Genomic DNA, 12,073 nt, shown 5'->3' with positions numbered 1-12,073 from the left:
GTCCCACAGTCAAAGCTGGAGGCGGCAGGTTCCGCCCTACCAGCCTGGGACCGCCTCGTACCCCCCTTTTGGGGGCGTGTCGGGAGCGATGGAGAGGGGCGGGGGGAGACAGGAGCCCCTCCAGGCATCACGAGAAGGGGCGGGAGCACGGACTGGGAGGGCCTGGGGCGGGGCGGAAGTCGGGGTTCCCGGCTCGCTCCTCCTCCACGTCCTGGGGCTGCGGGGTCGAAAGGGGCAGCGGCGGGAGGACTGACAGAAGCAGGTGCCAGGAGAGGGGCTCAGGGTGAGCAGCAGCGGCAGGTGGTCGTGCCCCGTCCCTATAGGCAGGTGCCACCTGTCGCTTACTTTTTCCCTGACGCAGCAGCCAGAGTCGGATTCAGGGGAGGGAAAAGTTCAAACTGGAGCCCCGAACTCCTGGGTGTGAGGGAGGAGGGGGCTGGAGACCTGAATTCCTGCGTTTGAAGAAAAAGAGGCAGAGGCTTGGACTCCTGGGCCCGAGGGAGGAGTGGGTTGCGGGCCCATACTTTCGGATGTGAGGGAAGAGGGATTCCAGAACAGGGACAAGAAACGTTGAGACTCATCAGTGTGCCCGACAGGCAGAAAGGTCCAGAAGGGGCTTGGGAACCCAGACTCCTGGGTCTGAGGGAGGAGGCCGGGGTATGGGCTATGTAAGGTCGAAGGGAGCGCTGGTTATTTCCCACTGGCAGGACTGAGGGCGTGATCTTTGGCAGAACAAGTTTAGGGCTCTGTCCTGAGGTGCGTGGGAGGCCACAGTGCTCCTGGATTGGATTACATGCAAGAGGGCAAGCTGAGGCCGTGGCTATAAATATCACGGAGGATTCGGCAGGAGCCCAATGCTCCAGGCAAGGGCCCTGATGCCTTATTCCACAGAAAATCATCACTACCGCTCCCGAGTCTTAACAATAGAGGCATTGCCAATACCACAGATACCTTTATTGTTCCTGGCACTCAAATTCCCAAACCCATCTTCCCACGGTCCCATCCTCTACTACCCCAAAACTCAAACTCCCAGCATTCCACGCGGGGAAAAACTACAACTCCCAGAAAGCTCTGCGCTCAGACCGGCTCTAGACTCTAGAGAGGCCGATGAATTTTCAAGGTTCGCGCGCTCGTTTGCTATTGGTTTTCAAGGAGGCGTGGCCACAGGAGGTCCGTGGCGGTGATTGGCCGGCAGTTCCTGCTGCTCAAGATCCCAGAGGAGGCGGCGGAGCCTGCGCAGTTCACGGTGCAGGGCGTCGTCCGTCACCGGACCAGTGAGGCTGAGGCGCGAGCTGCCCAAGGGCAGGATGAGGGGAGGATGGGAGGAGAAACTTTCGAAGATGTCCCCTATGAGACCGAAGAAGTCGGAGTTAAATTCTGAAAATGGGCGTGAGGCAGCAGTGTCGGGGATAGCCGAGACTGCGTCACGCCCGAAGAAAGGAAAAAAACCCCGGCAACTACTGGAGCAGGGTCCCCTCAAACGCGACTCTTGGGAGTCCCCAAGCATCATGGGAGCTGTAGTTCAGACTATGAAAGGCCACCGTTGCCTGGGAAACGGGCGATATAGTTGGGTTCTTGGGTCCATTAGGGAGGAAGGACTGGGAACTTCGTTGTACAGATTCCTTAGAGTGGAGGGGCCTGGAACTCGGCCCCCTAGGTGAGGAGGAAAGAGGGAAAGAGGGGGAAAGAGGCTGGGGACCTGAACCGCTGCGAAAAGAATAAGGAGCTGGGGGCTTGAACTCCTGTATCCTGGGGGAGAATACTGTATCCTGGGATCCAGCACTTAGATCCCGGGGCAGGAGAGGGATAGGGGTCCAGAATCTTGGACCAGGAGGAAGGAGTTGGGGCTATGGATCCCTAGGTCCTGAGGACAGAAGAAAGCTGACAGCCCCAATGCCTCCGTCCCTATTTCTCCTCACCTGTGTCCACAGCATCTCGCTCTGCAGGGGGAGGATCCCAGGCAGGTGGAGGCCCGCGGCCAGGACCCAGCTGGTAGTGGCTGAGCAGATGGTGGAGCTGAGCAGGGGTCAGCGTGGGGTGGTCAGTTCGTAGGCTGCTCCATGAAGCCTGGTGGGAAGATGAGGTGAAAAATCCACGGTCATTATGGGGCAGCTGAGAAATCCTAAGTGGAAGGCCCTCCATAGAAGAGGGCATGGATGTAGTGGGTAGACAGTGATGTCTGTGCAATGTCTTCCAGGTACTGTGAGACGTGGTTGTCACCAAAGTGATAGTGGGAAAGGGCATACTCTCAGCTTTAAAAAAGAAAAATGTGATTTGCTTTGGAATACATGAGTAGGTAGGAGTAGGCAGGGGTGGAGAAGAAACAAAACTGACCATTAGTTTATGTTACTGTGTGCATAGGTGTTCATTATTCTACTGTGGCTACCTTTTGTAACTGAAAATTTCTGTACCTAACCTAGATCTAGGCAACAGAATCATCACTGTGGTTAAAACAAGAAACTCAACCCAGATTGCCTGGGTTCAAAAGTCCCAGGCTACTCATTACCTTCTCGCAAACCCTGTGCCTCAGTTTCCTCACCTGTAAATTGGGGGAGAACAGGAACTACCTAACAGCGTTGTTAGGACGATTTAATATGGCAAGATTGTAAAGTACACAGAACTCTGACTGGTGCTTATTAAATGCTCTGTAAAAGTTTGATAAATAAAAGTAAATAAATGAAATCAAGTGACCTAGCCTGCCTGATTCTCAGTTTCTTTGTCTGAACAAAATTGTCAATTAATAACCTACTTCACGAGGCTTAGTCAGCATTCAGTGAGAAGGGCTAAACACAGTATCTGGCATGTGGTTTACGTTCAATGAATGTTTTAAACGTCACATTCCTTGGTCCCATACCAGACTTCCTGAATCAGCATGTCTGAGGGAGGGGACCCTGGAAACTATTATTAATAAGTCCAACTGGGATTCAAATGCAGCCAAACTTGGACATTTATGTGGCTGGCTTCCTTCTAGCTGCTGATGCCTCACCCATGGTGTCTGAACTGGGACTGGGGATAACATGGAGCCCAAGGGGAGACCCAAGGGTAAGCTGAATACAGAGGATGGATGAGTGGGATTGGGGACTCAGAGGTCAGGGGTCAGGAGTCACCTTGAGCAGGGAGGTGCGAGGCACACAGAGCAGGTTCACAGCTATGGAGAGTTTCCGGAAGAACTCAGTGGCAATGTCACCCAGCCCAGCCCCCTGCAGCCAGTCCAAGACAAGGTCCAGGTTGGTTCGGATTTGGACAGCTCGGGACCATTGATAGAAAGGTCGGCCTTGACCTGTGGGGGAAGGGTGTGAGAAGCAATGGGTGCACGGACTCTGCCCTCCTGCCTCCCAGACCTTTCCTATTCTTCAGCTTGGGATCTGGAGCTTCCTCTCCATAGTCCCTAAAGATGAGGCCTGAGCCTCTGATGTGCCTTAACTGATGCAGGTCTCAGTGGCTCCTGTCTCTGCTTCCTGGACCCTTTCCAGACCAACCCTCACCTCGTTCCATCAGCGAGTTGAGAAGGGATGCATTGGAGAAGAAGAACAAGTAGCCGAAAGTCTGAGACACAAGGTCTGGGTGCAGCTCGCACTGGCTGGTCAGTTCCAGGGCAGCTTGAAACACGCCCAGGGTAGGTCTCAACCCTGGAGGCATGGCCCCCAGCTCGGCTCCAGGCCCCGGCAGCTCTGCCCCAGCTGTGAAAGGGTTACTATCCAGGAGAGCAGGCAGCGTTGAATACAGAGTCTGAGGAGACACAGAGATGCAAACAAGGGATCGGACTACAACTCCCTGGAAGCTTCAGGGTAGTAGAGTATGAAGGTACTGGGGAGCGCCACCAAAGGCTTCTGGGAATTGTAGTCCATTCTACCTTCAACATCCCAAAGGTCTCCATGAGCAAAATCCTACTTTCCAGATAGGTTCCTAGCATTCATCAGGCCTGGGATACTTCAAGTTTAAGAAAGGCTTTCCAGAAGTGTCTTGGGTATTTTAAGACCACCTCTGATGTAGTTCTCAACAGAGACAGCTCAAGGAGGACAAAGGACATTGAAAAAAGAGGCTCCCTTCAATCAAAGAATTATTTATCCAGAATTCCCGAAGGAAAGGAAAAGAATGGAGAGTCAGGAAGTGGGAGTGGGGTGGCAGGTAGCCAGTGGAAAGTGAGATCAGGCCAAGGACAGGAAATGAGGTCAGAGCCAAAGAAGAAATAAAACCACACTTGGCAGGGATGTACAGGAAGTGAAGCCTAGGAGGAAAGGGCTTCACAAATCAAGGCTGCTCAAGGAACATAGAGACTACCTGTCCCAAAATATCCCCTTTCATTCTACAGATAAGGAATGAGGCCCAACATAAGACAGAAACCCTGAGAATTCCAAGAAGCAATATTAAGTTCAAGAGTGCGGGTGGTGGGACTTCCCTGGTGGCACAGTGGATAAGACTCCATGCTCCCAATGCAGGGGGCCCAGGTTCAATCCCTGGTCAGGGAACTAGATCCCACATGTGTGCTGCAACTAAGAGTTCACATGCCGCAACTAAGGCCCAGCACAACCAAATAAATAAATATTAAAAAAAAAAAAAAGAGTGGTGGCGGGGGACTGGGGCAGGAAGCAGGCCCTACAGGATGGGCACTCCAGGGAGAAAAAGGCTTGTGGCTCAGAAAAGGGAATGAATTCAAAGCTATAGGAAGTGAGGCCAGCAAACACAGAAAGTGAGGCCTGAATAAAGAGGTTTAACTTAAATGACAGTGCCTAGTATTATTTGATCTATATTTATCTATCCATCTATCTATCTATCTATCTATGTAACTTATCAGTGACTTAACAGTGGACTTAGAAAACAGTAGCTTGAGAAAGTGGTAACAGTGATATAACCAGGCAGTGAAGTCAGCCTATGAGGAGGGGATAGTTGCAGAGACAGGAAGAGAAGTCAGGAAGGCAGGAAGTGATGTAAGCTCAAACAGGAACTGGTACCAGAACAGTAAAGTGCGAGGTGGGGGAGGGGCTGGGACATGGGAAGTGATGTCAGAAGCAGGAAATGTTGCTAGGTCAAATAAGAAGTGACACCAGATGTAGTTCATGTGATGTAGTTCAAACAGGAAGTGATGCTATACCAAACAGGAAGCAGGGATCAAGGCCAACCTTGGTGAGGTAGTAGACAGACTGCTGGAAGGTACACATGATGACCTCATCCAGGAGGGCCATAGCCTCGTCACACAATTCCAAGTCATTGCAGAGCTGTGGGTCTGAGGACAGGCATAGGAGTGAGAGGGAGAACCAGAGGCTGCCAGGCAGAAGCCCAGGTCCCCAGGTGCAGGCAACGGCAGGAGGCTTGGACAAGCATGGGCCTGGGTCAGAGCTCACCCTCCTGGTCGGCCTCCTTCTCCATCTCTAGCACCTTCTCCTGCACAAAGCTCAGCAGCTCCGTGGTGTTGGCCATCCATAGCATGAGTGGCCGCAACTCCACAGACACAGCCTCAGGGGTCAAGGGCACCTCAGGAACCCCCTCAGGGTGGCTGGGAAAAGGGGAAGAGACTTGTAATCCTTGCCCAATTCCCCCCCCTGCCAAATATGTCCAAGCCCCGAGATCTGGGTCTAACTGGGGTCAGAGTCCAACCCTCATTTCACAACTAGAACAGTTGAGTCCCCAAGAAGCTTGCACTAAAACATGCATGGAAATGTGAACACAGAACTGGCTGCGAATGCTGACCCCCACATCACTCTAGACCGTTCTCCCCAGAGTTTCTCTTACTTTTCTGGCTGACGGTCTCCAATTTCCTTAATCTTTTCCTGTGGAACAGTAAGATCAGAATTAAGGTGAGGTGGACGAGGAAGAGAGGTCTATGAGTTAATGCCCTGAGTTTTCCTTTTTGACAAGAGACTCTCCCCAATTTTCAAATGGACTCTGATTCTCAAGCTTCAGAATAGTCAATCCTCTTCTTACAGTTTAAAACACACACACCTATGATTAAGGGTGGTCTGTCTCCCTTTAGGTCTACTTCTGCTCAAATGGAGTTTCCCCCTATTCAAAAAAAACCTCCTAAACCTTTCCTCTTACTAGGCCCCAGCTCAATAGGATGGAACTTTCCCCGCCTCCCCCACCCCCAACTCTGAATGGCTTCTCCCTGGCAGATCCATCTGCTGGTCCAGTGTGTTTGTTCTCACTCGCCTCCAAGAATGGTCTCGCCCACTACGGCTCCAACCTTCAGGGATCTCTTCCCCTACCCCATCTCCCAGGATGGTTTCTTCCAATATCCCCCGGCTGCAAAGATAGGTACTACTGTACTGTCTTCTCTTAAAGCCCTGTGGATTAATCCACAACTCCCAGCATCCCTTGGGGCCCCTTGCTTAATAGCCCAAGCCCCCTCCTGAGGTATCCTGGGAGATGTAGTTTTGTCCTGCCCAACTACGGAACTAAGGTTGGAGGTGGCTAGAGGAGGCTCGGGAAAGGACTTGGGGCGCAGATGGGACTGGACGCAGGTTGGCAGTGCTCACCCAGACAGCCTCCTTGATGAGACGGGCCAGGCGGCCCAGCAGGCGCGGCAGGTGGCCCAGCTCCAGCTCCCGAGCTGAGTGCTGCACACACAGCGCCAGCAGCGTGGCGGGCCCCAGGGGCGGCAGGTCCCCGGCGCCGGCGGCCGCGGCACGCACGATCTCACCCAGCAGCGCCTCTTCCTCGCGCGGCCGAAAGCGCAGCACGGGCTCGCGGCCGTCCAGGTAGGCCGCCAGTGCCTCACCACGCTCCTGCAGGCCACGGCCACACAGGCGGCAAGAGAAAGCCCAGCCGGGGCCCGGCGGTGTGGCCCCGGGGCGTGCGGGCAGCCACGGAGGCCTCGCTGGCCCCGCGCCCCCAGCGCGGGGGTCCTTGTACATGAACAGGAAGTGGTCACCAAGCCCCAGCAGGTCGCCCGGATGCAGCTCGGTCTCCCGCAGCAGGAGGCACCCATTGTGCGTGACCGGGGCTCCCCGGGATGGGCGCACCATCGCCGGGGGCTCAGGACCTGCGCGCACTGTGCAGTGACGCGGCAGGATGTCCGGGGCGTTGAGAAAGGTGTCTACATACGGGGCTGGGGACCCACCGCGGGCCGAGGAGTTCCCACCCCGGCCGAACACGTGCTGCTCCCGAGTCATCACATACACCACGAAGTCCTGGAGGGAAAGTGAAGATGCACTAAAGGACACCACTCCACGAGGACTGGATGCTTCTGAGGAAATCCCTTACCCACAGTTGACCAGATCCCTTGAATGAGCACTTCCAAGGAGATCTCCTGGGATCCCAAAGGACTCACCAATTACCTCCGACCTCCCATGAGTGGACTCTTCAAAGGCACTTCCTATGGTGAACTGTCCCATAACATCCATCCTGAAGACTGGATACGAGGAAACCCCTTTCTTGACATGGGCTCTACCATTTCCCTCCCTCAAAGAATGGATGCTTCCCGGGAGATCTTTTTCCAATGGATTCTCCCATCTTCTCACCTCCTCTGAATGGACTCCTTCAAGCCAATCCCTTCCTACAGTGGATTCTCCCATAACATCCAGCCCAAAGAATGGGTGCTTCCAAGGACACCACATCTCCATTACTAAAATGGACTGTCCCACTACCCTCACTCTCTAAGAATGGACCTTCCCAAGGAAACCTTCTTTCTCCTAGGAACTCTCCCATTTCCCTACCCCAGTCCCCACTTGCTCATCATTCCACCCCTGTGATGGAGGCTTTCAAAGACATTTCCCCTTCCAATAATAGTTTCTCTCAATATTCCCAAAGCAAGGATGCCTTTAAAGAGACTTCCCCTTTGAACAAAGGTTTCTTCCATTATCTCTACCCCATGAATGTACACTTCCAAGGAGACCCACTTTCTGTAATGGACTCTCATTTTTTCCCACCCCATGAATTTACTTCCAAGGAGCCGTAATTCTACAATGGACTCACCTATTCCCCCCACTCCCAGGATGGAGGATTCCAAAGACACTCTCCCTCCCATCAATGGATGCTCTCAATATTCCCATCCCCAAAAAGGACGTCTCCAAGGAGATCTCCATACAGTGGCACTTCTAGTAACCCCATCTTATAAATAGATGTTTTCAAGGAGACCCTCTTCTTATAATGGAGTGTCCCATTTCATCCACCAGATGAAGAGGTGCATTCCAGAAGACCCCTTCCTAAAAATGACTCTCCCATCTGCATCCTATAAAAATGGAAGCACTCTGTCTGACCCCCTTCCTAAAGTAGACACTTCTGTTCCCCATTCATGTCTGAGAAAACAGTCATCCTGATATCCATAAGTCCCCCCCCTACACTGAACTCTCTCCCACTGCCTCCACCCCATGAATGCACATTTCTAAATTTCCTTACTACAATGTATTGGTTCATTTGCCTCTTGAGAAATAGGGATCTTTCCATATTTCTGATCACCTTCTGAAGGTAGAATCTCCTATTTTTCATCCCTGTCTGGAGGAATGGAATGATCCTGAATACCCAAACCCCCTTTTTACAATGGGCTCTCTTGTTCCTTAACCCAAGAAGGGATTCTTCCACTACACCTCACATGAACTCTCACATTACAGACACCCATGAATAGATGAATGCAAAGAAATTCCTCTCTACAAGAGATTAAACTCTTACTCCTGTTCCCAAGGAACGGACACTTCCAATGAAGCCTCTTACAAAGAAATTTCTCATGAGTCCCATCTGAAAGAATGGATGTTTCCAATGTTTCCCTCTCTTCCCATAACGTACTTTCTTATATTCCCAGAATAGATCCTTCCAATTTGACCACCTTTCCTAAATAGAGCCTCCTATTCACCAACCTTGTCTGGAGGAATGGGCTGTTATAATATATACAAACCCCTTCCTACAATGAACTTTCCCTGTCCTGTTGCCCCAACAAGGAAGAATGAATTCCTCCAATGCAAGTTCTTTGAATAGTTTTAACCTCTCACCCATATACACAGCCAAGTGACCTAACCCAGATGGATCCCTCTCTGAGAGTAAAAATGGAACTGTTCAGTAAACTCCACCACCTTCCAGAGTGGGCTTTCCCATTGATTCCAACTGTACCTGTTGAGCTTGGCTGTACCATTGTTAACCCAAAGGTGGACAAAACCATAAGAATGATTCTCCTAATTATCATACACACACACACACACACACACACACACACACACACACACGAATATTTCCAATAATACATTACATTTCTTTAATGAAATAACTTACCACTGGCCCCCAACCACTAATCCTTTCTTTCTCTTGTTCCCCAACACTCAAACAAGTTCTCCTATTGCCACTCAGATATGTAAAATAGTATCACTACCACCTGTACCCATCAACAATGTTCACAATTGTTCCAAAGTAAATCATCAACTTTAAAAAATGATTTAGGGACTTCCCTGGTGGTCCAGTGGTAAAGAATCCGCCTTCCAATGCAGGGGACTCGGGTTCGATCCCTGGTCGGGGAACTAAGACCCCACATGCCGCGGGGCAACTAAGCCCGCGTGCTGCAGAGTACGGAGCTCGCGCGACACAACTAGAGAGAAGCCCTTGCACCGCAACGAAGAGTCCGCGCCCGCAACAAAAGATCCCGCATGCCGCAACTAAGACCCAAGACCGCCAAAAATAAAAATAAATTAATTAAATAAATATTTTTTAAAAAACGATTCAATCCACTCCTCCTAAGACAACATAGGCTTACCCCGAACAAGATTCCAGGCGTCAATCAAATTATCTCCCTCCCCAGAAGATACTCTTCCATTACTCTCCCTCAAGAAAAAGAGGCCTCCAAGAAGATCTTTCTAAAATAGGCTCTCCCAGGAGTTACGGCTGGGCATGGACTAGTGGTTAGAATACCGGGCTTTCACTGCTGTGGCCCGGGTTCAATCCCTGGTAGGGGGAACTGAGATCCCGCAAGTCGCACAGCGCGGGAAAATAAAATAAAATAAAATATAAAATAAAGTGGGCTCTCCCATTCTCCCTGGAGGAAGACACTGCTTTCTCCCAACTTTGAAAGAAATGAATCATCGCCTACTTGCCCCTCCAGTGAAATCCTTCTCCGACATCTATCTCCACCACTCCCATTCTCTTCTCTGATATTATCTCCTACTCTGGAACCTGGCTGAGACCATACCTTCCAACATACCTGAGACTAACGCGACCCACGGGATTCTGGGAGTTGTAGTTTTGCCGCCCATTCAACCGAAGGGTGGGGCATAGGTCTCTCTCGTTAGGACAGGTTGCGCTTACCTGGGCGTCCTGGTAGCCCTGCAGCAGCAGGAAGTAGGGGCGGTTGCTGGGGGCCTGGATGAGGCACTGGGTCAATTGATCGAAGTCGCCGGGGTCTACAGGTCCAATTTGGGCATCGGCTGCCCCTGGGGCCATGCTAAGTGCCTGCTGCCTGCGCTCCTGCTGCCGCCGCCTCCGACCCTGCAGACTGAGCTCCGATACGCTGCGCCGCAAGGACAGGTTTTCCGAGCGCTCCTTGCCCCCGGACCCAGCCGAGGGCCCTGACCCCGACCCCGGGCCAGGACTGGCCAGCGCCGCCCCACCTGACGCCGCGCGGGAGCGGTTCTTCTGTGGCCGCCACGAGGGGGCGCCCGTGCCTGCCGAGAGAGATGGAGAAAGATGAGACAGAGACTGGAAAGAGCTAGAGATTCTAAAGAGACAATTGGCTGCAAAGAGGTGAGGCTGCTTCCCACATTTAGGTTTTTGCATATGCTGTTCCCTGTGCCTGGAACACACTTCCTGCTTGACTCCTACCCATCTTGTAATTTCAGCTCATAAATTCATTCATTCTTTCAGTTAATATTTTTTGAGCCCCTACTATGTGCCAGGCACTGTTCTAGGCACTAGAATTGTTCACGAAGAACAGAGAAGATACTGCGCCAAGGAAAGCAGAAACCACCTCCTTTTGAACACCCTTCCCTGACATTCCAAGTCGAAGCAGAGAAGGGCACCACTGGCACTCCGAACTTTGTCACACACAGCCCTGGCATCTAGTAGGTGCCCAGTGGAAATGAGCTGAATGAGTGAACTGATGTTTTTCTCACTGGGCTGTGAAATCTAGAAGGGCGGGAACTTGTCAATGTCCCCACTGTATTCCCCCAGGGCCCTAAATAATGTGTGGCCCACAGAAGGTGTTCAGTGAATGCTTTTTGGAAAAAAAAAAAAAAAGGAAAAGAAAAAAAGACAATGATGGTTATAATTGCCATTCTTTATTTAGCAACTACTATGTGCCAAGCCCTGTGCTAAAACCCTTTATATGCATTATATCATTGAATCTTCGCCTAGGATTTTGCTGGGTTTAACCGGCGAAGAAAGCCCATGAATGTAACTGCTACACCACTCTATCTCTCAAAGGGAGACTCGGGAACAGAAAAGCTGTGAGAAGGCTCCCTGAGCAGACACTATCTTTGTGAACCCAGCCCCACCCCAGCCAGACTGTGCCCCCTCCTTTGTTATTTCATCACAGGTGCACCTCCTGTTCCAGGCCGGGCCTTCTCAAATACTAGGCCCCCAAGTAGCCTGGTCGTTGGCCAATACAAATACCGCTTCATTTCCGGTGCACCACCCTCAAGCCCCCACTCAGGCTTTGCAGCCAACTCAGCCTAAGGTCACCTGGTCCAAGGCCCACCCTTCTGAAGCTCCGCCCTTTCTTAGGCCCTGATCTAATAGCCCATTTCTTCACCTTCCAAGCGCGTCCCCCTTCTAGCTTCCATCCACATAGGCCCTGCCCCTCACAAGCCAATTCAGCCTACTACTGAGAGGCCATCTGCCATCAGGACCATTCATCTGCCCCGCGCAATATCTCTGCCTTCCTATTACTCCATTCCGAGGCCCCGCCCCAGCATCGCAGGCCCCGCCCATCAACTCTGCACCTATCCCAAGAGCAAAGTCCTCGGGCCTAGGCCATCTGGCTGACCTAGGTCCTGACCCACCTCCGCCTTCCCCTAGACCCAGTGCTATAGGTCCCGCGCAGTCCCCGTCCCGCGGACCCCTCCCCCGGCGCCCGCCATCCTGTCCCAACAGTCCCTCAGGCCCCGCCCACCATGGCTCCGCCCAAGCCCCACCCATTCCCTCCTCAGGCCCCGCCCCCAGA

At 52.1% G+C, this 12,073-nt stretch overlaps 2 protein-coding genes across 2 annotated transcripts in view; both read right to left on the bottom strand.

Annotated features, from left to right (window-relative positions):
- Positions 1-1,147: 1,147 nt before the first annotated feature.
- On the bottom strand, positions 1,148-10,577 carry LOC112415334 (ras-interacting protein 1). Its single transcript, XM_024768253.1, has 9 exons — positions 10,222-10,577; positions 6,474-7,127; positions 5,731-5,768; positions 5,343-5,494; positions 5,121-5,224; positions 3,486-3,729; positions 3,108-3,280; positions 1,920-2,067; positions 1,148-1,347 (listed from the first exon to the last, which is right to left on the bottom strand). The coding sequence occupies exons 1-9, from the start codon at positions 10,354-10,356 to the stop codon at positions 1,148-1,150; spliced, it is 1,848 nt and encodes a 615-aa protein (XP_024624021.1). The 5' UTR covers positions 10,357-10,577.
- A 460-nt stretch (positions 10,578-11,037) lies between these two features.
- LOC112415314 (ras-interacting protein 1-like) overlaps positions 11,038-12,073 on the bottom strand; it is a 2,630-nt gene continuing 1,594 nt past the window's right edge. Inside the window, exon 4 of the mRNA XM_024768230.1 lies at positions 11,038-11,086. Within this exon, the coding sequence (XP_024623998.1) occupies positions 11,038-11,086 (49 nt within the window). The remainder of the gene's footprint in view (positions 11,087-12,073) is intronic.

The sequence above is a fragment of the Neophocaena asiaeorientalis genome, unplaced genomic scaffold (assembly GCF_003031525.2).
Source record: "Neophocaena asiaeorientalis asiaeorientalis breed wild unplaced genomic scaffold, Neophocaena_asiaeorientalis_V1.1 scaffold629, whole genome shotgun sequence".
Lineage (NCBI taxonomy): Eukaryota > Metazoa > Chordata > Mammalia > Artiodactyla > Phocoenidae > Neophocaena > Neophocaena asiaeorientalis.
This window is presented reverse-complemented; position numbering and strand designations above follow the sequence as displayed.

Excerpts from the sequence above, each read along its gene's own strand:
- LOC112415334 (XM_024768253.1), bottom strand. The coding sequence starts at position 10,356 with ATGGCCCCAGGGGCAGCCGATGCCCAAATTGGACCTGTAGACCCCGGC. Across the intron at positions 5,225-5,342 it reads GAAGGAGGCCGACCAGGAGG|ACCCACAGCTCTGCAATGAC; the intron begins GTGAGCTCTGAC and ends GCCTGTCCTCAG. Across the intron at positions 2,068-3,107 it reads CTCGCACCTCCCTGCTCAAG|GCTTCATGGAGCAGCCTACG; the intron begins GTGACTCCTGAC and ends TCTTCCCACCAG.